Source organism: Prunus dulcis, chromosome 7 (assembly GCF_902201215.1).
Source record: "Prunus dulcis chromosome 7, ALMONDv2, whole genome shotgun sequence".
In the NCBI taxonomy this organism is placed as follows: domain Eukaryota; kingdom Viridiplantae; phylum Streptophyta; class Magnoliopsida; order Rosales; family Rosaceae; genus Prunus; species Prunus dulcis.
The window spans coordinates 2,202,280-2,228,454 of NC_047656.1; the positions used below are offsets into that span (position 1 = coordinate 2,202,280).

Consider the following 26,175-nt stretch of genomic DNA (forward strand, 5'->3'; position numbering starts at 1 on the left):
TATTTTGGCCAAGAGTCACCGTGTGCCCTACCCGTTGAGTACGAACAAGTGTACTACTCCATTTACGTTAATTCACTCTGATGTCTGGGGACCTTCTCCTATCACTGCTCCTTCTGGTGTTCGATGGTTTGTCACATTCATCGATGATTGTACACGGATGACATGGCTTTATTTGCTGAAGAATAAAAACGAAGTGTTTTCCTGTTTTCAGTCCTTCCACAAACAGATGAAAACTCAGTTTAATGCTCAAATCCAGATTCTTCGCTCGGACAATGGTGGAGAATTTGTCAATCATGACTTTCAGACTTACTTCCAACAACATGGAATTATCCATGAGACGACTTGTCCTCAGACACCACAACAAAATGGTGTTGCTGAACGAAAGAATCGACATCTTCTTGAAACCGCCCGAGCACTTCTGATTGGCGCTCATGTTCCTCGCCATCACTGGGATGATGCTATTGTCACCGCAGTTCATCTGATCAACCGCATGCCTTCTGGTGTACTGACCTTTAAAACTCCCTTACAGGTGCTTGCACAACACAGACCTCTGCCTTCTGTTTTGGTACTCACACCCCGAATCTTTGGATGTGTGGCTTTCGTTCATCTCCACAAAAATCAACGTAGCAAACTTGATCCATGTGCGCTTCGTTGTGTTTTTGTGGGTTATGCCACTCATCAGAAAGGCTACCGCTGTTATCACCCTCCTACCCAACGAACCTATGTCACTTTGGATGTGACCTTTCTGGAATCTGAGCTGTTCTTCCATGACCCATCATCCAATTCTACACTTCAGGGGGAGATACGAAGTGAAGAGCAGAATTGGAGCAACTTGGAAAATAAAGAAATTCTCCTTTGTACAGAAATGATTGATCATTCCGAGTCTGGAGCACGAGATTACTCTCTGTCGAAAAGCGACCAATCGCCCATTCATAGCGATCAATTGCCTGACCCACCTGATCCATGCGAAGATATTTCTGATCCGAGTCTCACACCTACAGACAATACAGAACAACAAGATGAAGCCCCCCCCTCTAACTCAACAGTACCAACAGACCAATCTCCTGAGAATATCCTTGAGGTAACTACTCCTACTAGACTTGTGCATTTAGATGATAAAACTATTGGATATCAATTACCTTTCAGGCAAAATCGTGGGAAGCCACCAAACCGTTATTCACCTGATATTGGCAAGACATCCAAGTATCCAATTGCAAATCATGTATCCACTGAGAAGCTGTCTGAACCACTCAAGGCTTTTGTGCATCAGTTGTCTGCTATCCATATTCCAACCAAGGTCTCTGAAGCATTGAAAGATCCTAAGTGGGTCCAAGCTATAAAAGAGGAGATGAAAGCCCTTGAGAAAAATCAGACTTGGACATTGGAGACTATACCCCGAGAAAAAAAGACTATCGGATGTAGATGGGTGTTTACTATAAAACACAATGCAGATGGATCTATCGAGCGATACAAGGCAAGACTTGTGGCAAAAGGGTACACACAGACCTATGGTATAGACTATGAAGAAACCTTTGCTCCAGTTGCAAAGTTAAACACCGTCAGAGTCTTATTGTCCCTTGCAGCTAATTTGGATTGGCCACTACACCAGTTTGATGTAAAGAATGCTTTTCTACATGGCGAACTCACGGAGGAGGTGTACATGGACATTCCTCCTGGATATAATACTACTCAGACTGGAACAGTTTGCAGGTTACGAAAAGCATTGTATGGATTGAAACAATCACCACGTGCATGGTTTGGACGGTTCACCATGGCAATGAAGAACAATGGTTTCAAACAGTGCAACTCAGATCATACTCTGTTCTTGAAACATCGAAAAGGGAAGGTAACAGCATTAATAATCTATGTTGATGATATGATTATTACTGGGAATGATAAACAGGAAATATCACAGCTACAAGACTATCTGGCTACGGAGTTTGAGATGAAGGATCTAGGTGGACTCAAGTATTTCTTGGGAATTGAGGTGGCTCGATCGCAGCAAGGCATATTTCTCTCTCAAAGGAAATATGTCTTAGACTTGTTGACAGACACAGGAATGCTAGATTGTAAACCTGCGGACACTCCTATTGTTCAGAATCATCATCTTGGAGAATATCCGGATCAAGTTCCAACTAACAAAGAAAGATACCAAAGGTTAGTGGGAAGATTGATCTATTTGTCACATACTCGACCAGACATTGCTTATGCGGTGAGCGTTGTCAGTCAATTTATGCACTCTCCAAGTGAAGACCATATGAATGCAGTTCTTCGGATACTTAGATATTTGAAGTCTGCACCTGAAAAAGGACTTATGTTCTCAAAGCATGGTCATCTAAATATTGATGGTTATTCAGATGCAGATTGGGCAGGTAATGTAACAGATAGAAAATCCACATCGGGTTACTTCACATTCGTGGGAGGTAATTTGGTGACATGGAGAAGCAAGAAACAGAATGTAGTAGCTTTATCCAGTGCAGAAGCCGAGTTCAGAGGCATGACTAAAGGGATTTGTGAACTTCTTTGGTTAAGAAAGTTGCTTACTGAACTTGGGTATAAACCTACATCCACAATGAATCTCTTTTGTGACAACAAGGCTGCTATAGCCATTGCACAGAATTCGGTTCAACATGATCGTACTAAACATGTTGAGGTGGATCGACACTTCATCAAACAAAAGCTTGAGGCTAAAGTGTTTCAGTTTCCTTTTGTGAAATCCGAGGATCAATTGGCGGATATTTTGACAAAGGCGATTTCCAGTAAAGCATTCCACAATTCACTGGATCAGTTGGGCATTGGCGACATCTATACACCAATGTGAGGGGGAGTGTTGGCGTGACTTGTGTATATTGACTTACTTTCCTTATACACCAAGAATTCCTATTATAATTGTAATTGATTTACTTTAAATCATGATTTCCTACTGTAAATAGATTTAGGAATTTATTATTTACTTGCCCATTCAGGTTTCATTGTATTATAAATATGACCTCCTACAAGGAGAAGAATACACAGAAAATTCCCACAAACAAATATTCTCTCATAATTTTCATATTTTAGCAAATTTCACACACACACACACAGAGAAAAAGATTTTTTATTTATTTATTTTTGCATATAGTGATGTGTTCTTTTGCTTTATGGTACAAATAGATGAAATCAAACGAGAAAAGCTATGCGTCTGTGTGTGATAACATAGAGAGTTTTGATTGGGGGGAAGGGGCGGCGCGTGGCTAGGTTGAGAGGTGGTGGCCCAGTAAAAATTTTATTTACCCTAAAAAAAAACTCACATGCATCACATGTGATTAATTTTGACCAAAAAACAAACAGAATTGATAAAGGGGACGAGTGATGATTGAAGGATGATTGTAGAGATTTTTAGAGGACGAAAAGGAAAGTCGAATCTTAGTTCAAGTACATTACTACATTTCTAGCCTTTTATTTATTTAGATTGGAATGTTGTAATCATGTAATGTAGAAGGGATATTTCTGGATTTCATGTGGCTATCTTGACAACACTTGTTTGTTTTGTTGGTTCTGATGTTTATTGGTAGTAAAATTTTGTTTCTTTAAAAAAATTAAAAATAAAAGTGATTATCCAGAATCATTCCCAAGGCTTCAAAAATAAAAACTGAAACCAAAACAAGGCACTACCAAACTGCGGATGGAATCTCATTCACGTGCGAAGAAAAAGCAAGGGATATAAAGCCAAAAAAAGATAAATGAGAAAAATGAGGGCCTCAGGTGAAAAAAAACATTGAGACGAGGACTTGCCACAGACCACGGTCATAACAGAGTAAACCGTAGGCAGCAAACCCCACCTCTCATTGCGATCGTGTCTGGTCAAGAAAGAAACCCTTCTCGTTCTCGGCCCATAAGGTTTTCTCTTATAGCCTCTTACACCAACACCAAGCGACATGGGTATGTTTCTCTTCTTTACTACACTCTACACATTGTGCTCGCCTTCTTTTCTTTTGTTTTCCCAGTTACCAAACAGAGTTCAGAGAATGGTGGCTTTAAAATATGTGAACTTTTCTAGAAATGGAGCAGTAATATACTAATCTTTTAGTTAGAGAGTTTTTGGGCATTTCAAAGCCTTTGCTTTTGGCCATTGACAAAGGTTAAGTGATAAAAAAAAACTGATTTAATGTGTGTATGTGTATATGGGAGACACACTTGTCGGTTGCCTAGAATCTTGGTAACAGGTATGACCCACATTTCAGACTAATTTTCTTTGAATTTCCTTGGATATGGGTAAATTAAATTTTATCAGTAGAGGATCTTCCTTGTAAAAAGGTTAAATTAAATTCTATTGGGAAGTGGGAGCAATTTAGAGTTTAGAGTTTGCTAGTGGCCTTTGGGTCACATGCTATCTTCTCTCCTCATATCTATGGAGATGTAGGATGAGTTGGTGGGTTTAATACTAATAATTCACCAAGAAAAAAAGAGGAAAAAAAGAGAAGGATGTGACTGACTTTCTAGTATTATCTTTAGGTCAACAGAAATGAAGGTAAAGTGAATGTAAAAATAGGCAAGGGCATGTAGGGAAATTCCATAGTTTATGATATTTTTTATTGGGTCATAGGACATGTAAAAATAAGCATAATTGATATTGTGCTAAAACATAGTTGCACTTCTTGAAATGGAAAGAAGCTCTCCTGGAGCTGGATGAAATTTACCCCCGTCCCACCTTTCATCTGCAAGAATACATTTTTAATTGTATGGTGGCTCAGGGGCACATATTTAAAACAAATGGGCAGTTAAATAATGTGTTGCCCTTCTACTAGGCCTATATGGGATTTCTAACCAAATTCGGTTTCATGGAGGAGTTCAATTTTTGTCAAATATGGATCAGTTTTGGCTTTTTGGTATATATAAGGAGCATGTGATTTTTTATTTTCTGTACTACGTACCATAAAAAGATTTCTTTACCACTTCCAACGAGCATCTTAAGCTGGTTAGTTCTATAGGTTTTTTCTGTGCAGTGACTGTTTCCTGCAGGATTTGGCATTCTTACCTATAATATAGTGAAAGACTATTGGCATAAGAATCTGGTTTACGACCATTTGATGCATATGATGTCCCTTCTTGGTTAGACTAGAATATGATTTCCCTGCAGAAAAGGTGCTTTATGTCTAAAGGACGTTTGATATCTCTAATTACTGAAAGTTTAGGTTGATCATGGTTAATCTGTGCTTCTTCCATTTTAACCAGCACTTTTTGGGATTGAATGCAAATCTAGAACACGATTGATATTATTTTCTCCATAATGTTTATGATATTCATTGTGTCTTCGTAATCAGGTTGCTCTTTGCAATTTTGGATTGAAGTAAATTAATTTTTTGTAGTGAATGTATGCAATTGATGCTCCTTTTAGAAACCTTTCTGCCCTTTAAATGCTTCCAGTTTATATATTCTACTTTATATGCTTCATTGGTATCTACGAAAACTAAACTAGAACATTTGCCAACTAAGCCTGATCTATTACTAGGCTTTCTCATGTAATTCCCATTTCTTTTCTGAATTGAAAATAAATGAAGCAATTGCAAAAGTGGAGTTGAAGTTGTTAGTTGGCCCACGAACCTTAGCTGAAGTGGTAAGGGGTGGATGTGGGGTGAGGGTAGAGATCCTAGGTTCAAACCTCCCTGTAATAAAACAATTTTCTTCTTTGAATGTCTTATTTTATTTTTCAATCAGGAAATTACAAACACAATCATGGTATTGGATCTGAAAGGATGTCTCCAGCAACAAAGCCTCATGGAAGGGATGATTGGGATGTAGAGTTTCAGATTCACCGTATGGAAGCAAAGGCATACCATGCTGTGTTGAGGGCTTTTAGTGCTCAATCGAATAATCTAACTTGGGTAAAGTTTTAAATGTTAACCTCTTTTTTGGCACTTACAGATTTCATGATCATGTTGCTTCCTATTTGTCTCTACAGATTATTTTTATTTCCTTGTGTTATTGTGAATTGTTTTCTATCCATTTTTGTGTCATCTCAATGTCCAAAAGGTCTTTTATTATATAGGGACGAGAGGCACTTATGACTGAGCTGCGGAAGGAACTTAATATTTCAGATGATGAACATGGAGTTCTGCTCACGAAGATTAAGTCAGACGAGGCGATAAAAGTGATAAGGTCCACATAATTTGTTCCCGTTGAGTCATACAATAATACATCTTTTGTGATTGTTGTGATAACTTGGCTGTGGAAAATCTTATACAGTTTTTTTCTTTTCACTTTTTTGGTGTATTTTATGCAGGGAATGGCGGAATGATGCCCATTGTGCTCAAGAGTGTGGTAAGGATGCTCCTAGATATCCTTCTAAACTAGTGAGCAATGCTCAACAGAGAGAAGTGGAGACTCAACGTCCTCCTGTTTCAAAGTCTCAGAAATATTCCTCATGCAGTCAGCCTTGTGCAGAAGTTATCCCTTCTGCTACTGCTGCACCAGTAAGTAGAAAATTTCCAAGCTGAAAATTGTTTATTGTCATTACATTTATTTTATAGTACATTCTTTCAACATCCTATGGAAGGATATTTGGTCTCAGTAATCTCTTTAATAAATGTCACAGGATGCCCAAATCAAAGACATTGGTGGAATGAGAGTGAAACTTGGAAGAAACTTTGTGACTCAAGGAAACAGCCCTTTTTTGAACTTGAAGGCATGTATTTATTTAACTGTGACGATGCTACTTGATCTAGTGTTAGACTTGAAATTTGCATCTCTCTCTCTCTCTCTCTGTATGTCTCTCACTCACTCACTAGTCACTCTCTTCTGCTAGAAGCAAACATATAAGTCCATATAAGTCTCTCTTGTTGGAGTTGTGGTTGCAAGAGAAGGCGGACATTTCATTTTAGAAGGTAGTGAATGGGCTTACCTATGAGTATTCATATCCTTAGTGGTGTATTGCTATAAATTTGTAAACTGTTTTGGCAAGTCAGATGGACGAGTTTTATTGTCAACTTGATCCTCTCCGTTTAAATTACTTTTCTTGTTGACAATAACAATTGTATAAATGGTTTTCTTGATGTCTTTTGTGTTTGCATGGGTAAAGAAAACTGTAGAGTTTGATTCAGTGTCCACTTGTTAATGTTGTTCCGTGGATTTACAACACGATAAATGATGCCTTAAAGCTTCTGTCATTGGATAATGATGTTGGCTTAGAGAAGCTCAAGGAATTATAAGATTAAAAATCAAAATACATTTTTGTGGGTTATGTGGATTTAAGGCATATATCTAACTTGATGTAGTACATTGAGTGGTCAATGCATTACTACTGCGCATCCTAACAACAAATTTTTTTACAGCTTTTCCTTATCACTCTTGATTATTCACGGTCCTTTTGGGGAGATTTCTATACTGTCCTTACATTTATCTTTGAGGAGTTTTAGATTTATTTCTTTACTTCTTCAGCTACAATCTACGTTAACCTCTGGTTCTACTGGATTATACCAAATTAGTATGTAATCAGGACAATATTACCTTAATTATATGTTAGATTTGCTGATTCTAAGACCTACTCCAACCTCACTTATCCTGTACCAAGGACAGGTTCAGTTTATCTTTGTTTAGTTTCAGATTTATGTTTGTTTCCTATAACATCCTTTAAATGATTATACTAAAATCACATGCTTTGAACTCAAGTTTCTTAAAATACTTATACAGTACCAAGGAGAACTTAGCAAGGCTCAAGGGAGTGGTGACTTGGCAATGCTCTCATCTGGGAATGGTAGACAGTCTATGCATATAATTGGTCGTAACCCTCAGGCACCATATGGTAGCAGAAGTACTGGACTGGTAAAATCTCAATTGAAGATGGGCTTTCACCCAACTGGCTCTGACAATTTAAACAAAAGTTCTGATTTGATTAAGATACGTGCTACAGACAAAGTCCTTTATGAGGTGAGCCAAAAGTTGTGTTCATATTTTTTCATTACATAGTTATTTTTTTTTTTTTGCAATGTTTTCATGAGTTAACTTGGATATTTATTTTTAAACTGGATTCGGGTGCTGATTTTAGAGGGGAAATTTAAAATACAACTTTTGATGCAGATATATGAAATGAAGTATTGATGGTTTCCAGTACTTGATGTTGGTAACCATTGGATCCCAAATTATGTGAAGTCATGGGAGTTTTATAAATATGGCTAAGCCATGTTCGAAAAATCTTTACCTTTTTAAAAACATGAGTTGGAATTAATGGAGATTAGTGAGTAGGCTAAAGTAAAATTGTATGTTATAATGGGATTCTTCCAACATTTTAGCAGACTTTGATTGGATGAACCTTGATATAGGGTTTGTAGCTGTTTATAGTTTTGTTAAAAGAAAGAAACAGAATAATTTTATTAAAATGTCATAAATACAAGTAGAACAACAACAGGATCAGTCCACCAACGTACAGATAGAATCTTCAGGACTCAATTAGCAAACAGCCTCAGATTCAAGTAGAACAACAATGTATGATGCTCAATGGACTTTTCCAAAAGAACTCAATCTCCTCCTCGCAGATATTTTTCCAAAGAAATATGATCTTTGAATAAATTATTAAAAATATCAGTATGTAATTACCAACAAAAGAAATTTTAGTTGGACATCTGAATAATTTCCATCGACACAATTAGTTCTGAAGGGTTCTTTGCTGCTTTATCTGTATGAGGTAATTGATTTTTTGTTTGTCTTTTCAAACTCTTACAAAAAGGATATGATTGAAAATTCTATTAATATAAAAACATATGATTGAAAATTCTATTATTATAGAAAATGCTGCTTGTCTTGTGTTTGCTTATGTTGCATGCTTCGCTTTTGGCAGGTTGAGAAGCTATTGGATTGTCAAGAAAGCCTAGTCCCACTAAACGTTGAGAAGGCAAAGTTAATCCTTAAAGTAATTTCTATACCCCATCCTGCAGCAGTGCAGATAGTACCATTTTGTTTAAATTTAATTATCTGGCCAATAAGAACTCAACTATGATTTTTTAAACCCTATAAAAAAAGTAATACTATAAACAACCCAAATTTTGTTTTGGTTTAGGAGCATGAAAGAGCTATCCTTGAAGCACTTGACAAACTGCCTGATGTGTCAGATGTGGGTAAGGACTTCTTTCTTCAATCCTCTCTTCTCTCACTTTGACTCTGATTTCTGAAACATGAATATTGACAAGTGCTTGATTTTGTAGATGATTCTCCCAAGCAAATCTGGCATAAGTATCCTCATGAACAGCTTCCAGTAACGGGACGCAAAATGTTGATACGCAATGACTTCTATGGATAGGCCAGTAGGTTGACATACTGAGGGTTTCTGTTCTATTGAAACACACATGGTTAGGATTTCCTTTCATTGGCATTCAAGATGATGAAGCTGCCACTTATTTTGACCTGGTAATCTCGGAGATTTGAAGTCATGTATATATAACTATCTATCATATGGTCCAAGGCCATCCCACGCCTAACTTTAGCTTCCCATGGTGATCACTAAGAATAGATGTTAGCTTTTGTTGCTTTATGGACAGAAACGCTTGAGACTGATTTTGTGAGCAAATAGTTTTTCTTTGCACAAAAATGTTGGTAAAAATCAACTGGTTTATTTTGCTGAAAAGTTACCCCAATTTCAAAAACAAAAAAAAGTCCAGTTGCCCGCAGTTCTCATATTCTTTTAGTTGTAGCACGTGGATATTTTGTTTTTCACCCTCTCTCTCTACCTTTTTTTCTTGCTGCGAGGAAATTTCGTTTTCTGGAACTTATTTCGGGTACATAAGAGATTTAATTGGGATTTCATATCAGAGGAAGTAAACTGTGTCAGAATTCCAAATATCATTATGGGTTTGAGATTTTAACAAAATGAAGGTGCCTCTTACAAAACCAACCCATGTTACTGATATATCGTGTGTCATTTCTTCTGGTATAGGTAAAGGCTTGTTATAAATAAATAAAAAAGAAAAAGAAAATAATGACACGCACGTTACCTCTCCAAAAGATAACAGATTCCTCTGCAGAAGTTCTAAAAATAATGGACTTCAATTAATATCTACATCCTCAGCAACACTTCCTCTACAAGCTCTTGTGTGTGAAGTTTTGAATGGCAAGCTCAACTTCCGTACTTCCACCCAAGAAACTCTCACTTTTAATCCTCAACATATCCTTTCTCTTCCTCTTGTGTCTCTCTCTCATCACAACACATCTCCATTCTCTCTCTCATCACAGCTCTGGCTTACTGGGCCAATCCAATAATACAAATCTCAGTGAGATCAAACTAGTTGATGGCTGCACAAATCTCCATGAACTCACAGATTATGAAACCAAGTGCTTGTATGTCAAAACACAAACAGGTTGCAGGCCTAAAGGGTACATCAATTATCTCCAAATATTTCACTGCAATCTTGGCAAGTTTCCAGTTCTAGGCCATGCTTCAATTCTACTTTGGCTTTTTGTTTTATTCTATCTGTTGGGAAACACAGCTGCTAATTATTTCTGTTCCTCCTTAGAGAGCTTGTCCAAAATCTTGAAGCTCTCTCCTACCATAGCCGGAGTCACCCTCCTCTCCCTCGGAAACGGGGCCTCCGATGTCTTTTCGAGCATAGTTTCTTTCACGAGATCCGGTGATGGTGATGTTGGCCTCAACAGTGTGCTAGGGGGTGCCTTCTTTGTGTCCAGCATTGTGGTAGGAGTTATTAGCATATTAATTAGCCCTCAACAGATTGCAGTTGATGAGGCCAGCTTTGTTAGAGATGTGATCTTCTTCTTATTCTCTCTCTCATCTCTTCTTGCAATCATTGTTATTGGAAGGATCAACTTGTGGGGTGCCATTTCTTTTCTTGCTATTTACTTTGTTTATGTTGGCACAGTTTCAGCCACTCAATTATACAAAAGGAAAAACAGAGAATTGTTAGGGGACAGGTTTTCAACATCTCTTGCTGCTTCAAAGAATTTACCAGTGCTACAAAGCTTTGATGACTTAGGAGATAGTACTAGTACACCATTACTAGGCTATGTTGATGAGGATAAACCTATTTTCGACACGAATTCGAAAGCCAGTCTTGATGTTAATCAAGAACAAAATTCTGGGTTTTCTTATTTGGGAACATTGATTTATATCTTGGAGTTACCTCTCTACTTGCCTAGAAGATTGACCATACCTGTTGTGAGTGAAGAAAGATGGTCAAAGCCATATGCAGTTATTTCTGTAACTTTGGCACCAGTTTTGCTGGCTGCCCTTTGCAACACACAGAGGGAGAATCAGAGCTCAAGAGGTAAATTAGTAACATACATGACAGCAGGGCTGATTGGGTTGGTTTTGGGCAATCTTGCATATGTGACCACCAAAAATTGGGGCCCACCAAAGAAGTGCTTGTTCCCTTGGCTTGTTGGTGGGTTTTTTATGAGTGTAGCCTGGACTTATATTATTGCTGAAGAATTGGTCTGTTTGTTAGAATCATATGGGAATATATTGGGGATTAGCCCTTCAATTCTAGGACTTACTGTCCTAGCTTGGGGTAACTCCCTTAATGATTTGATAGCTAATGTTGCTATGGCAGTGAATGGTGGGCCAGATGGGGCCCAGATTGCTATTTCGGGCTGTTATGCGGGTCCCATGTTTAACACATTGGTGGGAGTGGGTATCTCACTGGTTTTCTCATCTTGGTCTGAGTATCCATCCTCCTATGTCATTCCCATTGACCATTCTCTCTATGAAACGATAGCGTTTTTGATGGGTGGCTTGCTGTGGGCCCTCGTGATTTTGCCCAAGAAGGATATGAAGCTGGATCGTTATATGGGGATTGGCCTTGTGGCAATTTACTTGTGTTTTCTGTTTCTCAGGATGGCCATGCTCTTGGTCTTTTGAATTTTAATTTCATGTCTCATTCAAAATGGGTCATTGTCGCAAGTTTATAGTAACTTCCATTATCAATATACGTACATTTTAGTTAAATAGTACCCTTTTGTCTAGTTGTTTTGATGTCGAGTTACTGTTTTGTTTTGTTATAATTTTCTTCTTTTTCTTTTTATGAACGGGAGATGAATTCGAACTTGAAACCTCTTTTAAGGATTAAAGAAAGAAATATCATTAAAGCAATAGTTAGTTCATATAACCTAGCACAATCGCTACTTGTGTATAAGAATATACCGATCACACTGTCAATTAAGCATATATATGACCTATTCAATACCATCATCTACTCCCCAATATAAAAGGTGTTAGAAATTTGGTTCAGACCAAATGGTTTTTAGGCAACTATGAGACACAGATTGAATGGGTCCCGCATAAGCTGATTGGATTGGGGATGGTTCAAAGTAACAAAGGAATTCTCTAACAAATTTGTGAATTGGATCTCAATCCTGCCTTAAAAATAGCTAAGTTGAAGGCTAGACGCAAGCTTGGTATAGGGCCATGGATAAGTAAAATAGTTATTTATCAAGAGGGGATGGTTTAGAGACTTGAATATTTAAGGGTGGCGGAGGGAAAATACATCTATAGAATTAAGACAAATAAATTTACCTAGCAGTTAGCTTAAATATGCCTAAAAATTAGATGTACAATTCCTAACATTATAAAGTATCATGTGAGACCATAAGGGACTTGTAGTTCAAGTAATCAAAAACAGTTATCTCTGCATTCGATATCCTATGTTCAGGGACGGAGGTATTCTAGGGCCTAAGGTGGCCCTGGCCCTTCCACAATTTATTCTCAACACAGTAAAGCTTGGGTTTAAGTTCATATATTTAATAATGCAAACCAGATAACCATTCTAATGGCCCCCCAATTGCAATCTATAATAACTTCATTTATAATTATATGTAAATTGTTTGTGGGCCATTACACAATTGCCATAAAAAAGCAAGTATTAATCCTCTAATAATCAAACCAATGAGCCAAGGGAATAGAAAATAGTTTTACAAAAAAAGAATGGGAATAGAAAATAAATAGTTTAAAGGGAAATGAGATTTTATCAGTAGATTTTTCCGTTTTGATACATGAAATTGAGTACAAAGTTCTAAAAAATGTCCATTTTTTCTTATATATATATATATATATTATTGATGTAAGATTGATTTTTTTTTCTTTCTATACTTATATTACGGTTCGGCCTCTCCACACATACAATCCTAGTTCCGCTACTATCTGTGTTTGAATCACGGCTCTCCTAATATCATGGTTAAGCATGATAGACTCTACCCCAATACATGTTAAGGATTTTTACCACACGCACATGGTCCAAAAGCTTTTAATGCATCACGTGGTCTAAAAGTACTAATGTGGTCCATATAGAGCCCATGGACACGGTGAGTTCGCCAACCTGTTGGAGATGCAAGGAGCGTTCCAAACATCGCACGGGTCCAAAGGTCGACTAGGATGTGTGTTGTATTTTAATCCTGATCCTCTTTGGTGAGGTCTGTGCCACAAATAATTCTACTTGTACAGACTGCTTGTCGAGCACTCGCATGAAACATGTGGATTAATAAGACTCTAAATTATTATTCATGGGGAAGTGTAACCTTACAGATTGGGAGAAGAGGTGCCAAATGAATCGGGTCAGTCCGAGTACAACACAAGCATGGTCTGTTTAAGTAAAGTTTAGTATGGCTTTGGGTCGTGTCAAAATGAGGTAATTAGGTCTAATAAGTCGAGTCGGTTTGTAATCTATCGCGGGTCGTGCGAGTCTGAAATTCAACAGATTAGCCCGTTTAAAGCCCATTTATTAAATTATACTTGTTTTGGAGAAAAATAATGCATAATATTATTATATTTATATCTTAAATTCAAATCTATTTCTTTTTTCTAATAACATATATATTAAAATTTAATATTTTTTTATATATAAAATCATGATTTTGTTTTTCAAGTTTCAAATTTTAAAATCCAAATAATAATCTAGTCATTTCCTATATAAATGTACTTTAAATAAAGTTATTGACCTCTTTTTTTAACAAATAATAAATTTTATTAGTACATAACTGTAAAAAGATTTAAATGATGTAAAAAAAAAAATTACAAAAACAATGCAATACATAAGTTAAATTTGGCATAAGCCCATATCTGCCTGTTTAGTGGTCAGGCACGAGCACTGGCAAAGCTCGTGAGCTCGGACCGGGATTGATGATTTTTCTAAATGAGCGGACCCGACAAGACCCATTTATTAAATGGGCTGACTCTAAACGGGCCGGGCCGGACCAACACAGTGCTCTAATTAGGAGTGAGAATTGTCATTCCTAAACAGCTTCTAGAAACTTATTCTCTTATTAATTTAGCATTATTGTGACAGTAAATAAATTTATCCACCAAAATTATTCATTATAACAATAATTATTATTGGATGCGTATGACATTTCGCCTATAAACTCAAAAGAAAACACATAAGTAATTTTAAGGGTCATTGACAAATAAGAAAAAAGTAGTGTCAATTGAGTAAAATAAAAGTTCTTGGTCCATTTTTATTGTTGTTACACTATATTTTCAAGCAAGTTCGAGCTAGTTTTTTTAGTAAGATTAGGGTTTTTACTTGCCGGTTGCCCACAGTGGTGGATCCACATAGGGGCAAGAGGGATCAATTGACCCCTGCAAACCCATAATCAATCATAGGAGTTGAAGAAAATTGCCCATAAGGTGTTTGATGAAATGCCCTAAAAAGGAAGCAGCCACAACACACACAGGTAGCAAGCAGCTTGCTGCGTGCACGCAGTACTCAGCAACCCAGCGCCTTTTTTTCCCTCCTACGTCAAAACGACGTTGTTCCACTTACGAGTTATTTTTTTATTTATAAAAAACCTAGCCAAAACGACATCGTTTTGGCTTAGTTGTTTAAAAAAAAAAAAAAAAAAAAACTAAAACTCATGCAGCAATGCTGCCTGATAAAACAAATTTGGGGGATGGGTTTTTAACTCAATGCTCTCATTCAAACCCTGAATCCCCAACCCCAACCCAGCCTCTAGACCCAACCTTCACCCAATCCAATCCAACGGCCTCCTCATGTGAATCTCCCTTCGGCGCCAACAAACCCCAAATTCAATTTGGTTTGAAATTTGCTCTCAAAATTGAAAGTATGTTATCATATTCCCAATCTTTTTATGATTTGATTTGATGAGATTAATTAATATGTTGATTAGTTTGAATGAATTAGAGTTTTTAGTTAATTAAAATATGTTAGTTTGTATGTCTAATATGATGGGTTATATATTTTCCCTCATATTGAAAGTATGTTATCCTAATTTCTAATCTCTTTATTATGCTTTAATTAATTAATAAAGATTCTTGTACGTTTTTGTTATTCTTAATTAGTTGTTGTTGTTGATTGCATTTGTTAGAAATTTTTTATTATATTGTTTGTTTTGTGTGTTTGTTAATTAATGGAGATTCTTATAATATTGAGAAAGATATATTTGTTTGTATTTATAATAAAATTATAATTCAATATTTTCAGAATATGAAAACTCGTCGTGAACAATTGTAATGTGATTTTTTTTATTAATTACGAATTATAATATTTTCGTTTCATTTTTTTGGTCAATTTTATATAGAATTTTTTTACCTTTTAGGCGTTGACCCCTGCAAGGAAAATTCCTGCATTCGCCACTAGTTGCCCACCCTCTCTTGGGTGCACTCGACTATCAGGACTAGCTTATTATTGTACAAACTCCTTTTTTATTTATTTAATTATTTGTACTTGAATAAGAATTCATTTCATATTATTAAATAAATTAAGTATTCTTTTTTTCCGTAGAGATTCCAATGTATCTTAGTATTTAATTTTATGCTCATCTAATACTTTTATCACATATATTACTCCATCATAACCAATTATGAACATAAATAACTAAGGCTACCCCAAGACTACCTAATTTGGGGCAAGTGGGGCGATAAAACAAGAGCTTACAAATAGCGTGCAAAAAGTAGTTGTTTCTAGTATATGTTGGTTCTTTCGTTTTGCAACACCATTTTGTTGTGGAATTTGAGGATGTGTAGTATTATGAAAAATTTCACTAGTACTTCGCATATCATTTATAGCCAAGTCCATAATGGATGGTATCCTTATTGAGAATCTCTTGTAGAAGGGAACAGGTAGAGTAGAAAGTTACAAAGCATAAATCCTTTTTTTTCTCTTTCAAAGTTTGGAAGGGGGAGGGTAAGATTTTATTGGGGTTCGAACCTAAAACAACTGACCTGCAAACAAATGCTATTACCATTGAGCTATGGACTCGTTGGTAGTTACAAAGTAATTTAACTTGTCAGTAATCTAGCTAACATAAAGTAAATTATTAGCAAGATATGGTACACGTAAGTTAAATTTGAGAGATAATTGTTGCATAATATAAATCCCGGATCGGAAACTTGATTAAATGAATGGTTTCACTATTAATATCTTCGGGACCCTTTGTACAAAACTCTACACTTGCTAAACATGTGGTTAAGTTGGGGACAATATCAATATTACTAGTAGTGGACCAAGAATTCATCCCTCTAAAATTTTGACAATAATGAAGTCAGACAACACCTACCTAAGTCACAGGACGATGAGTACCATTAGCATTTGCAAATTGCAACAATAATCCTCTTAGGTAGAAATACTCAAAGGAAAGTCATACGAGGTAGAAATTACCATCGTCAAAAGTCATATCAGTCACACCAAATTCAAAGCATAAATTGAAGTAGAAATACTCAAAGCAAAGCAAAGATTACCTAAGTAGGGTCTAGAGATGTAGTTCACCATTGTAGATAAACTACATATCACCCGCCATCTGCAAGGTAACAAAGGGCACGAGTAGATAAAGCATTCGTGGATCCAAAAAGCCTTATCGTTGCCACTTGCCACCTTGGTTGGTGTGTGGCTATGAGGTAAGAAAAACTTATATAAGGTTGGTTTAAATGTTAGGTTGAAGTGAAGTAGTCCAAGGTGGAGGATCAATAGCTTTAATACCATGTTTATGACAGGACCTGCCCCGGAATTTTCCAGAAACCGAAGCGGACCCCATCTTTGTTCCTACATCTTCCCTATGCCAGACCCACTTACTAAAAACCGAGACTCTCTACCAAAATTTTGGCAGAGTCTCCCCTGTAAATTAAGCAAACCCAACAGAAATTTCTACCTGCAACATACATAAAGTAATAATCCCAACCAGCAACATGCTTTATAATTCATCAAAACATACTAAATGGCCTCCGGCATCCCAAGTAAAATCTACCATGGGTGATAAAAGAGCATCTACTGAATTTAGATTACAAGAACAGTTGAGTAGAAGAAATTACTCAAATCCTAACTAGGAAAGTTCACGGTTCGAGCCTCGTACACCACTTGCACGCTTCTTGGAGCAACTACTGGTTAGGGGGAGCAAAACAGAAAACATGTGAGTGGACAAAAACAAGATTTTCATTTAAAACAATATAGTAACCCCATCGTGTAAAAATAATGCTCAAGATATGCAGGTTCACAATTCATTATTTAATTACTCAAAACATATTTCATTTAAAATTCTTTAAAACACAAGTCATCTCATCCGTAAACCCCATTCCTACAATCTTGCAACTCCTGCCAAACCACTGAAAAACTCTCATTCTTCACTCTCCCAACTATACATATACATATAAATATATATATATATATATATATAATATAACTATACATAGCTATATAATATACTCATCACACTACCTAGGTACCGGGGAAACAATCCAACTGGGGGATCGTTTAACTAGCCCATAGGATTTTCAGGTGCTATCCTGAGTCTAGGGATGAGCGGTCCAACCGGGGGACGAAACTCCATAGCTCACACACCAGAACATCCAAAGTCATGTGTAGCTCCCAAACTATGTCCTACGCGCGCAAACTGGATCATCACACACCGGAACATCCAACCCCATGGGTGATGACCCTAAACAATATACAGAGTCTTTCCATACGCCGGAACATCTAATGCCGCAAATGGAAAGTGTCTCACATGCGCATCCAACGGAACATCCAACGCCGCGTGTGGAAAGTCTAATAACTGGGGAAGGTACTTACATAGTGTAATCATACAACTTCTCTCAACAACCCCTCATATTCAAGTTCTTCCACAACTCACTTCAACAACCCAAGTATCTCGCTTATAGAGAATATATATATATATATATCTACTTCCCCAAAATCCATATAAAATATACTCTCGATGCCCAAATATGCCAAACCCACAATATATTGCCAAAGCGCTATACAAACATCACATTCAACTCATGAATATAATATATTCAATAAACCATTAAAAAATTATGCATAAATCTTTCATCAATAAAACCATGCATATGATTGAAAACAAAGGTCCACTCACAAATATTCCCACGCTGCCTGACCACGAGAAGGTCTTGCCTGCTGAGTATGTGCAGTCGGAACACCTATTTCGAGATATGAACCCTTAATTAATATAAAATTGCTTCGAAGCGGAAAACACAAATTAAATACTTAAATCCCCAAATTCCCAGTACGTGCACGTTGAAGGAGGTATCCTAAAGTCCGATTACAGGTTTAGGAATCGTTCACGATTGTACAGTTATCGCTAACCCACAAACTTTGCATTATTGAATCGGAACATCCGGCGCTCCGATTCATAATATGTGAAGTCCTACACGGTCCTAGGAATGCCTAGAACAACATATTTTAATTGAAAAAAGATCTAACAGTTAGGACTAGGGGTGGGCACGGTTCGGTTTGGACCAGTTTTTGCCTCAAATTAGAACCGATCCGATACTATTCATGCGGTTTGGTTCGGTTCGGTTTTAATTAAAAAAATTCAAAAACCGTCCGGTTCGGTTTGAACCGGTTTCGGTCCGGTTCCGGTTCCGGTTCGATTTTGAACCGGATTATAAAAATTATTTTTTTAAATTGTTTTGTAATACAATTCTCAACTGAAATATTATTTTTTTTACTTGAAAATTAACAAATTATTCAATTTCATATAATTAATAAATATTAAAGTGAGAAAAGAGAGATATTTTGACATTGAACTTGGATAAATATTAGGTTTTTTTTTAGTGAAATTAAAAATATAGCATTAAATATAAATATATATTGAAATTATATATATTTTTAGTTTCACCGGTTCGGTTCGGCCCGGTTCGGTTTTTGAAGATATGGAACCGGATCCGAATCCGGTCCAAACCGGTCCGGTTCGGTTTTTGACCGGTTTTTGACTTTTTGGTCAACTCGGTTTTTTTCCGGTTTGGTTCGTTGTGGTTCGGCTCGGATTTCCGGTTTGCCGGTTTGAGTGCCCACCCCTAGTTAGGACCTATCGAACCCGGATTACGCACAATATGCGAAAATCCGTTCGATAGTCGAACGACGCCCGAATTGAGATCCGTGAAATCTTATGCACTCGTGACAACCTAAGGATCTCATTGGGTCAAATTGCAACTTCACCAGCCTCGCCCACTCACCGCCACACGAGCCGGCAGCACATGGGTGTGTAGAGTAAATTCCGGTGACGGAAAAACTCCACACCCGAGCTCACCCTTCCTATCCTAGCTTCTACTCAAGGTCAGGATCACATCATTCAAATACGGGGAGGTACAATTCGGACGACAACTGGTCGGAATTTCACTTTGAAATCCAACCAAAACCTAGGTTTTCAAATCGGTTTTCTAGACAACAAATCGGTCCAAACCTATACAACAGTCAGCTAGAACTCGAAAAATGGATGAGAAACCAAATATCACCCGTAGGAATTGGTGGTCTAAGGAGAGAGATCGAGTGACTGAAAATTCGGACGAAAACTGGCTTGAAATTCGTATTTTTCGGCGGTTTAGCGGCGGCTGACGGCTGGAGGTGGACTGAGGAACGTCGGCGAGGTCTGGGCGGATGTTTTGGGTCCAGACATGAGGCTAGCCGTGGCCTGTGACGGTGGCTGCGTAATCGCAGTCAAGGGAGGGGGGACGATGACGCGGGAGAGAGAGAGAGAGAGAGAGAGAGAGAGAGAGAGAGAGAGAGAGAGAGAGAGAGAGAATCGGGATAAAGAGAAAGAGTGAGGTAAAAGTGAAAAAATCAGATTTTACTCTCCTCTTTTCGATATAATTATAAGTTTGCCACTGATAATGTTTTGATTGCTATTTCCTCGTTACAACTCCGTTTCAAGCCTACCGCGTGTCTACAAATTCGTCTCAGTACCACCTACCCAAAAATACCAGTTGTGGTCCCAAAATCCTTCCGGATAAGAAAATGACCAATTTAACCCTACCCCAAGGGTAAATTCATAATTTCACTGTAAATCAATTAAAATAGACATTAAATTTGGAGTCGGGGTGTTACGTTTTAGGTTCTAGAAATGAATTAACATTCCATTACTTCCAACACCGATATTGTCCTAAACTAAACCATCAACATAGTCCACAAGATATAATGTTTTATCACAAAATGCTTCAATATTATTAGTAGTGAAATCACTCACTTATATGTTTTATTTTAGGGCTAACGACAAAAGACACCCTGCTAGTTTAGGATCATTCTTGAATTGGACCCCACAGTATCAATTTTATCAATTTAAGCCCTGACGTTTTGAACATTGTCCAATTTCATCCTTCCGTTAAGTTGACCAGACGGTCAATCGTTAACTGCTGACGTGGCACCTGTGGGACCCTCCCCACCAATGATTTGACCATTCCTCCCATGTCATATGAAGGGCAGTTTTGGGTTTCTACAATTTTTCAAAATATAAAAATAAAAAATAAAAAACTAAACATCGCGCCCAAAATTGGGCACGCTTTGCAAGAAGACGGCTGAAGTAAAAGCCCCAAATCGTCGTTCGTCCTGAACCTCAGTTTAACCTCGAAGAGAAAGCCCCAAATTTGTCCTAAACCCTGACGTAAATCCTAAATTTCCATAGCTGAGAGCTCAGATATACGATTTCGAAGAAGTGAGCCGCCCGATTGTATTGGATCCTTAACCCAGAAAAAGAAGGAGAAATGGAGCATCAGGCGATGGTGTGTTGGTGTGGTAAGAATGCGAGAATCCGAACTTCGTGGACAATTTCGAATCCTGGGAGGCGATTCACTGTGTGTGCAAAGGTAAAAAACTGGATTTGGTGCAAAATATTAGAATTTGAATTGTAGCAGGTGTAAATGTTAATTTACAGAGTGGGTTTTTTGCTGGGTAGATGAGGTTGTGATTTCTGGGTTTGGTATGATGTGGAAATGTGTGAAAGGTCTAAAGTTGTGATTCTGGGATTGCTAAAATCGCGGGATAAGTTGGAGAATTCACTAGCAAAGGCTAGACGCAGAGAGAAGGTTCTTTGGGCAGCATTGGTGGTGTCGTGGATGCTTGTTGCAATCTCTTTCTTTGGACGGAATGGTGGATCAGATGAACCGAAGCTGAAGACTTTGGAATTGGCATGAAATGGGGTGTTTTAGCGATGCACTGTGCTTTTGGTATGGAAAGTACTGTGCTTTTGGTTAGGTCTGCACTGTGCCTTTGGTATGGAAAGCAGTGTGGTTTTGGTTATGTAATGGGAATGAACATTTTGCATTTTGGTTATGTAATGGGAATGGCTATGTAATCTGCATAGTGTGAAATTTTGGTAATGCAATGGCCTGTTCATTCCAATAATTTGTCTGTACAACATATGAGAAAATTGATTTTCACTTGCAGCATTACAACAAAATAGGCCACCTAATAACATATCCACTTGCAGCATTATAACAAAATAGGACACAGAACAACATTTACAACCTTCCAAACTAACAGAACCTGTGTTCAAAAAAAAAAACAGAACCTGTTTTCCAAAACAAGAGTACATGTTTTCCAAAAACACAGTACCTGTTTTCCAAAAAAAACAGAACCTGTCTTACATATTTGATCACAAGCTATCTTCCCAACACAAGGCAACTTGTCTTCCAAAATAACATAATAACATAATAACCTAATCCAACCAGCTAATAAAGGTAAAACTCTCTCATGCTCAAAATAACCAAACCAGCTAATACAACACAGACCATCATCATTCCTTGTTCAAGTCTGATGCTCCCACAATCATAGGTCATTTCCTCAATAAATAAGAATTGCTAGTTGAAGCTTCAGTTGATGCAGAAGGGGCAGATCCAATTGCAAGAGAGGCAGATCCAGTTGCAGGTGTTGAGGATGAAGCAGCTAAATCAGTTGGTGGTGCATTTGAACTTCCAGCTGCATTGGTGGCCTTTCTCTTCAATTTCCTTTATGCACAGATCTTGCAGGCGCCTTGTTTTTGTACTGGGACCAGGTTCACTTGTTGAGTAGTTTGCTGGGATGAGACAACAAATCAAACATGTTAGTTGCATCATATTCCAAAAACATTAACATTTATAACATTAACAAATGTTCATCCTTAGATGTTTACCTTAGCCTTCCTCTTTTTTATTTTTGTTTTTGGGGGGAGATTCCTATGACAAGTCCTTTTATTGTGGCCCTTTCTTCCACATTGGCCACACCTCAGTGAGTCTTGAACTTTTGTAACAACATTGGCCTTGTTGCTGCATTCACCTGCTTCCTTCCTTCTAGCCTTTCTTAGCCTTCCAGGTTGTTTGGAGTATGAAGGAGGCACACATGATGTCATATTAGTTCTATCCCACAACTCCATCCCATTCATAGGTAGTATGAGGTTTTCATATGCTTTGAAATATGTCTGAGTGTGATAACATGCATCCACATAATCCATAACGTTGAGGGCCCTATTGTAATTTATAGCTGCCACTCCATGAACACAAGGCCAACTAGCCAAATCCCGTTCTCTGCAAGAACAGGTCCTCAAATCCAAGTCCACAATATACTGTGAAATCCCACCACTGCCAACTTGAAATTTTCCTCCACCTGACTACATAGTCACACAACCACCTGCTTTTGCTTTATTAATCTCTACCTTCTTAAAAATCTTGGGGCAAATTTCCTTTGTCCAATTCTTCATTTTGTCCATTCTGCCTTGTATCCTCCTCATCAACGTACACCTAACTATCTCAAGCATGGTCAGTATTGGCTTATCTCTGCATGCCAGTATGAATTGGTTGAAGGACTCACACATATTGTTTAAAAGCATAACATACTTCACATGATTGCTGAAGTGTGATCGAGACCAATGCCTGAGAGGTTTTCCTAGTTCAGTCAGCCAAGCATAAACATCCATATTAAGGTTTTTCAACTCTTCCATCTGTCTTGCAAACTGTGGAACAATTGTTGCTTTTGCAGCACCCCAGAATTTGTTAGACAAAGCTTTCCCTTTGAATTGTAATCTGAAGTTGGTGAACAGATGTCTTGCACAAAACCTATGTTCACTATTAGGAACAACTTGCTCAAAAGCTGGTAATAATCCTTTTTGCTTGTCTAATATGAAAGTGTATCCAAACTGGTTAACAATCTCTACATCCTTTACCAGCAAATCCAGAAACCAAACCCATGACTCCTTGCACTCAGACTCAACCACTGCATACGCAATCACCCATGTTTCATTATTAGCATCTATACCAACTGCTGCTAAAAATTGCCCTCCATATACACTCTTCAAGAAGCAGCCATCCAATCCAATAATGGGTTTGCATCCAGCAATAAACCCTGCTTTACATGCACCTAGGCACACATATAACCTTTGAAACACTGGATGACCCAATTGTTCATTGAAATCACATTGAACTTTGGTTGTTGTTCCTGGTTTGGTATTCCTTAACTCTTCACAATAATCCCAAATTCTGGAGTATTGCTCTGTGTATATTCCCTAAATTTGCCTCAATGCCCTCTCTTTTGCCCTATAAACTTGTTGCCTAGAAACTCCAGTGTTATAATCCTTCTCCACAGTCTCTATGAATGAGTTAACTGGCCAACTTGGATTTCTCTTCAATGTTTCCATATATTTGGCACTTAGCCAACTAGACTTCACAGTGGGGTTCTCCCAAACAATACCACAAGTGTGTTCACCCTCATATTTCTTAACTTGCAGGGTCCTCTCATGCTGCATTTGGAAGCATATATCTCCCATGGGCAATCTGGATTTGCACAAATTGCCTTTAGCTTTAAAGCCTCACTTCTCACAAATACAACATCCCTATTCCTCTTTATAAATTGTTCTCTCACAGCCGCTCTAAAAACTTTACAATCGCTAAACTTCATCCTAACCTCAAACTCTGGATCTGCCATGTCAGTTGCCGGATTGAACTCTGGCCATCTATCCGTCATTGGAGTGTCATCATCAGAGTCATATTTAGGCTGCATATTATCAGAATCATACTCCTCTGAATCCAGTTCAACATCTACACCCCAATCCCAAGATTCAACCCCAGCATTTATTGACACTGGCTCTTCTCCAACCCACTCAGTTTGTTTGTCCACCTATTCATCAAAATTGACATCATCATCATTATCATCACAACTGAAGTTAGGGTCTGAAAAATCAGAGTCAAGACTGTCTGTTGACTCCTCCTCGTTATGACAGACTGTGGTCTTTGTTCTTGCTTTTCTTGTCTTCATTGGATGACATCTTGATAAGTTGCTATTTTCTACACTTCCTTCAACAACCTCTTTTTGAACTAGTCCCTCAGTCACTGTATTGGACCTTTGGCCTTCTTTATCACGTGTCTTTTTTACATTTTTGCACCTCCTTTTACCAAACGCTCTTGCCTTCCTTTTCCCAAAAACAGAACTGACTTTACTTTTCCCTATGTCTACAGTGGCAGGAGATTCCCTCTCAACAGCTCTTTCTTTGTCTTTTTGCACTGCAGAAGATTCCCTCTCTACTGCCTTTTCTTTGCCTTTTTCAGAAACACCCTATCCTACACAAGATTCCCTTGGCTTTTGCTTACCCCCACCACTTTGTTCCCCATTTGGGTCTTCATTGAGCTCTTCTATCACCACACTAGTTTTTTTGTTTTTGTTTTGTTGCCTCCATTGTTTGCATTTTCCACCAACATGTCTATTAGCCTTGCCTCTGGTACAAATACAAGCATGTCTATGACATCTTGATCATCATTAAGCCTTGTTAGGCCACTATTGCTATAGATAGGGATACTATACCAGTAACTAATCACCCCATCATAGCCTAACTCCCTCACCATATTGTCTATCTCAGTCATTGACATTCTATCCTTGTCACAATAATCAAACCAAGCTACACTGCCAGAAGCATAACAGTTACCACAGATTTGACCACGATGGTACATTTGAATAGAAAACAATTCAGGATCACCTACATATTACATGTCCCAAACATGGGTTATTTTCAGTTCAAACATAAAACACAACACAAAACACAGTATTCAAACATTACACAAAAACCATAACTGACTTTTCAATTATTTTCAGTTTAGGACCATTATACAAAAGTCCACATTTTTATTAAACAACCCTTTTCACACCCTTCCACCTAACACTTTTGCATTATTAAAAGCAGACACTTAGAGTATTAAAGGCAGACATTGCACATGCTTAGCTTGAAGGACTACCTATATTCGAAATCTGCAAGAAGGCCACCTATAATCGACAAAATCTTTCATACTTCTCCCACTATTCCACTAAACCTTGTAAAACACAACATTCAAACCAGAATAACCCTTACGACCTCTAACCGATTCAACACAGATATCCCAAATCGCAAAAATTTAAACCAACTTACCGTACAATGGATGCGGAGCGCCTGGAGCCCTGAAATCCCAACTCATTTCTTCTCACTTCTTCGAAATCGTAGAATTTGCTGTCAGCTATGGAGATTTAGGATTTAGGCTAAACTGAGGTTGATGACGAACGACAGTTTGGGCCTTTTACTTCAGTCGTCTTCTTGCAAAACGTGCCCAATTTTGGGCGCGATGTTTAGTTTTTTTTTTTAAATAAAAAAAATTGTAGAAACCCAAAACTGCCCTTCAGATGGCATGAGAGGAATGGTCAAATCGCAGGTGGGGAGGGTCCCACAGGTGCCACGTCAGCAGTTAACGATTAACCGTCTGGTCAACTTAACGGAAGGATGAAATTGGACGATTTTCAAAACGTCAGGGCGTAAATTGATAAAATTGATACTGTGGGGTCCAATTCGAAAATGACCCTAATCCAGCAGGGTGTCTTTTGTCGTTAGCCCTTTATTTTATCAAGTCTTCAATATAGAATTACACATTCTTCGACAAATGATCTAATTTAAATCAAGTTTAGACATTGTATGTGGCCTAAGGATTTTAGCAAGCTTACTATTTAAAAAAAAAATAATAATGGCAAAAGGGTT

At 37.7% G+C, this 26,175-nt stretch overlaps 2 protein-coding genes across 3 annotated transcripts; both read left to right on the forward strand.

The window, feature by feature from the left end:
• The first annotated feature begins 3,745 nt into the window (after positions 1–3,745).
• LOC117634547 (protein EMSY-LIKE 4-like) lies at positions 3,746–9,525 on the forward strand. Of its 2 annotated transcripts, none has more exons than XM_034368698.1 (9): positions 3,746–3,921; positions 5,698–5,864; positions 6,029–6,138; positions 6,263–6,452; positions 6,575–6,664; positions 7,669–7,905; positions 8,813–8,884; positions 9,032–9,089; positions 9,177–9,525. In XM_034368698.1, exons 1-9 carry the CDS (start codon positions 3,918–3,920, stop codon positions 9,269–9,271), a joined length of 1,023 nt encoding a protein of 340 aa, XP_034224589.1. In that variant the 5' UTR covers positions 3,746–3,917; the 3' UTR covers positions 9,272–9,525. The 2 variants fall into 2 exon arrangements, with proteins under 2 accessions (XP_034224589.1, XP_034224590.1); XM_034368699.1 differs by lacking the exon at positions 3,746–3,921 and adding an exon at positions 4,603–5,596.
• A 524-nt stretch (positions 9,526–10,049) lies between these two features.
• Positions 10,050–11,931, forward strand: LOC117636130 (cation/calcium exchanger 1). The gene is made up of 2 exons (XM_034370606.1): positions 10,050–10,341; positions 10,482–11,931. The coding sequence occupies exons 1-2, from the start codon at positions 10,257–10,259 to the stop codon at positions 11,837–11,839; spliced, it is 1,443 nt and encodes a 480-aa protein (XP_034226497.1). The 5' UTR covers positions 10,050–10,256; the 3' UTR covers positions 11,840–11,931.
• The last annotated feature ends 14,244 nt before the right edge of the window (positions 11,932–26,175 follow it).

Coding starts and splice junctions, on each gene's coding strand:
- LOC117634547 (XM_034368698.1), top strand. Junction 7,906..8,812: donor CAGACAAAGTCCTTTATGAG/GTGAGCCAAAAG, acceptor CGCTTTTGGCAG/GTTGAGAAGCTATTGGATTG. Junction 8,885..9,031: donor AGGCAAAGTTAATCCTTAAA/GTAATTTCTATA, acceptor GTTTTGGTTTAG/GAGCATGAAAGAGCTATCCT.
- LOC117636130 (XM_034370606.1), top strand. CDS start 10,257: ATGGCTGCACAAATCTCCATGAACTCACAGATTATGAAACCAAGTGCT. Junction 10,342..10,481: donor ACAGGTTGCAGGCCTAAAGG/GTACATCAATTA, acceptor GTTCCTCCTTAG/AGAGCTTGTCCAAAATCTTG.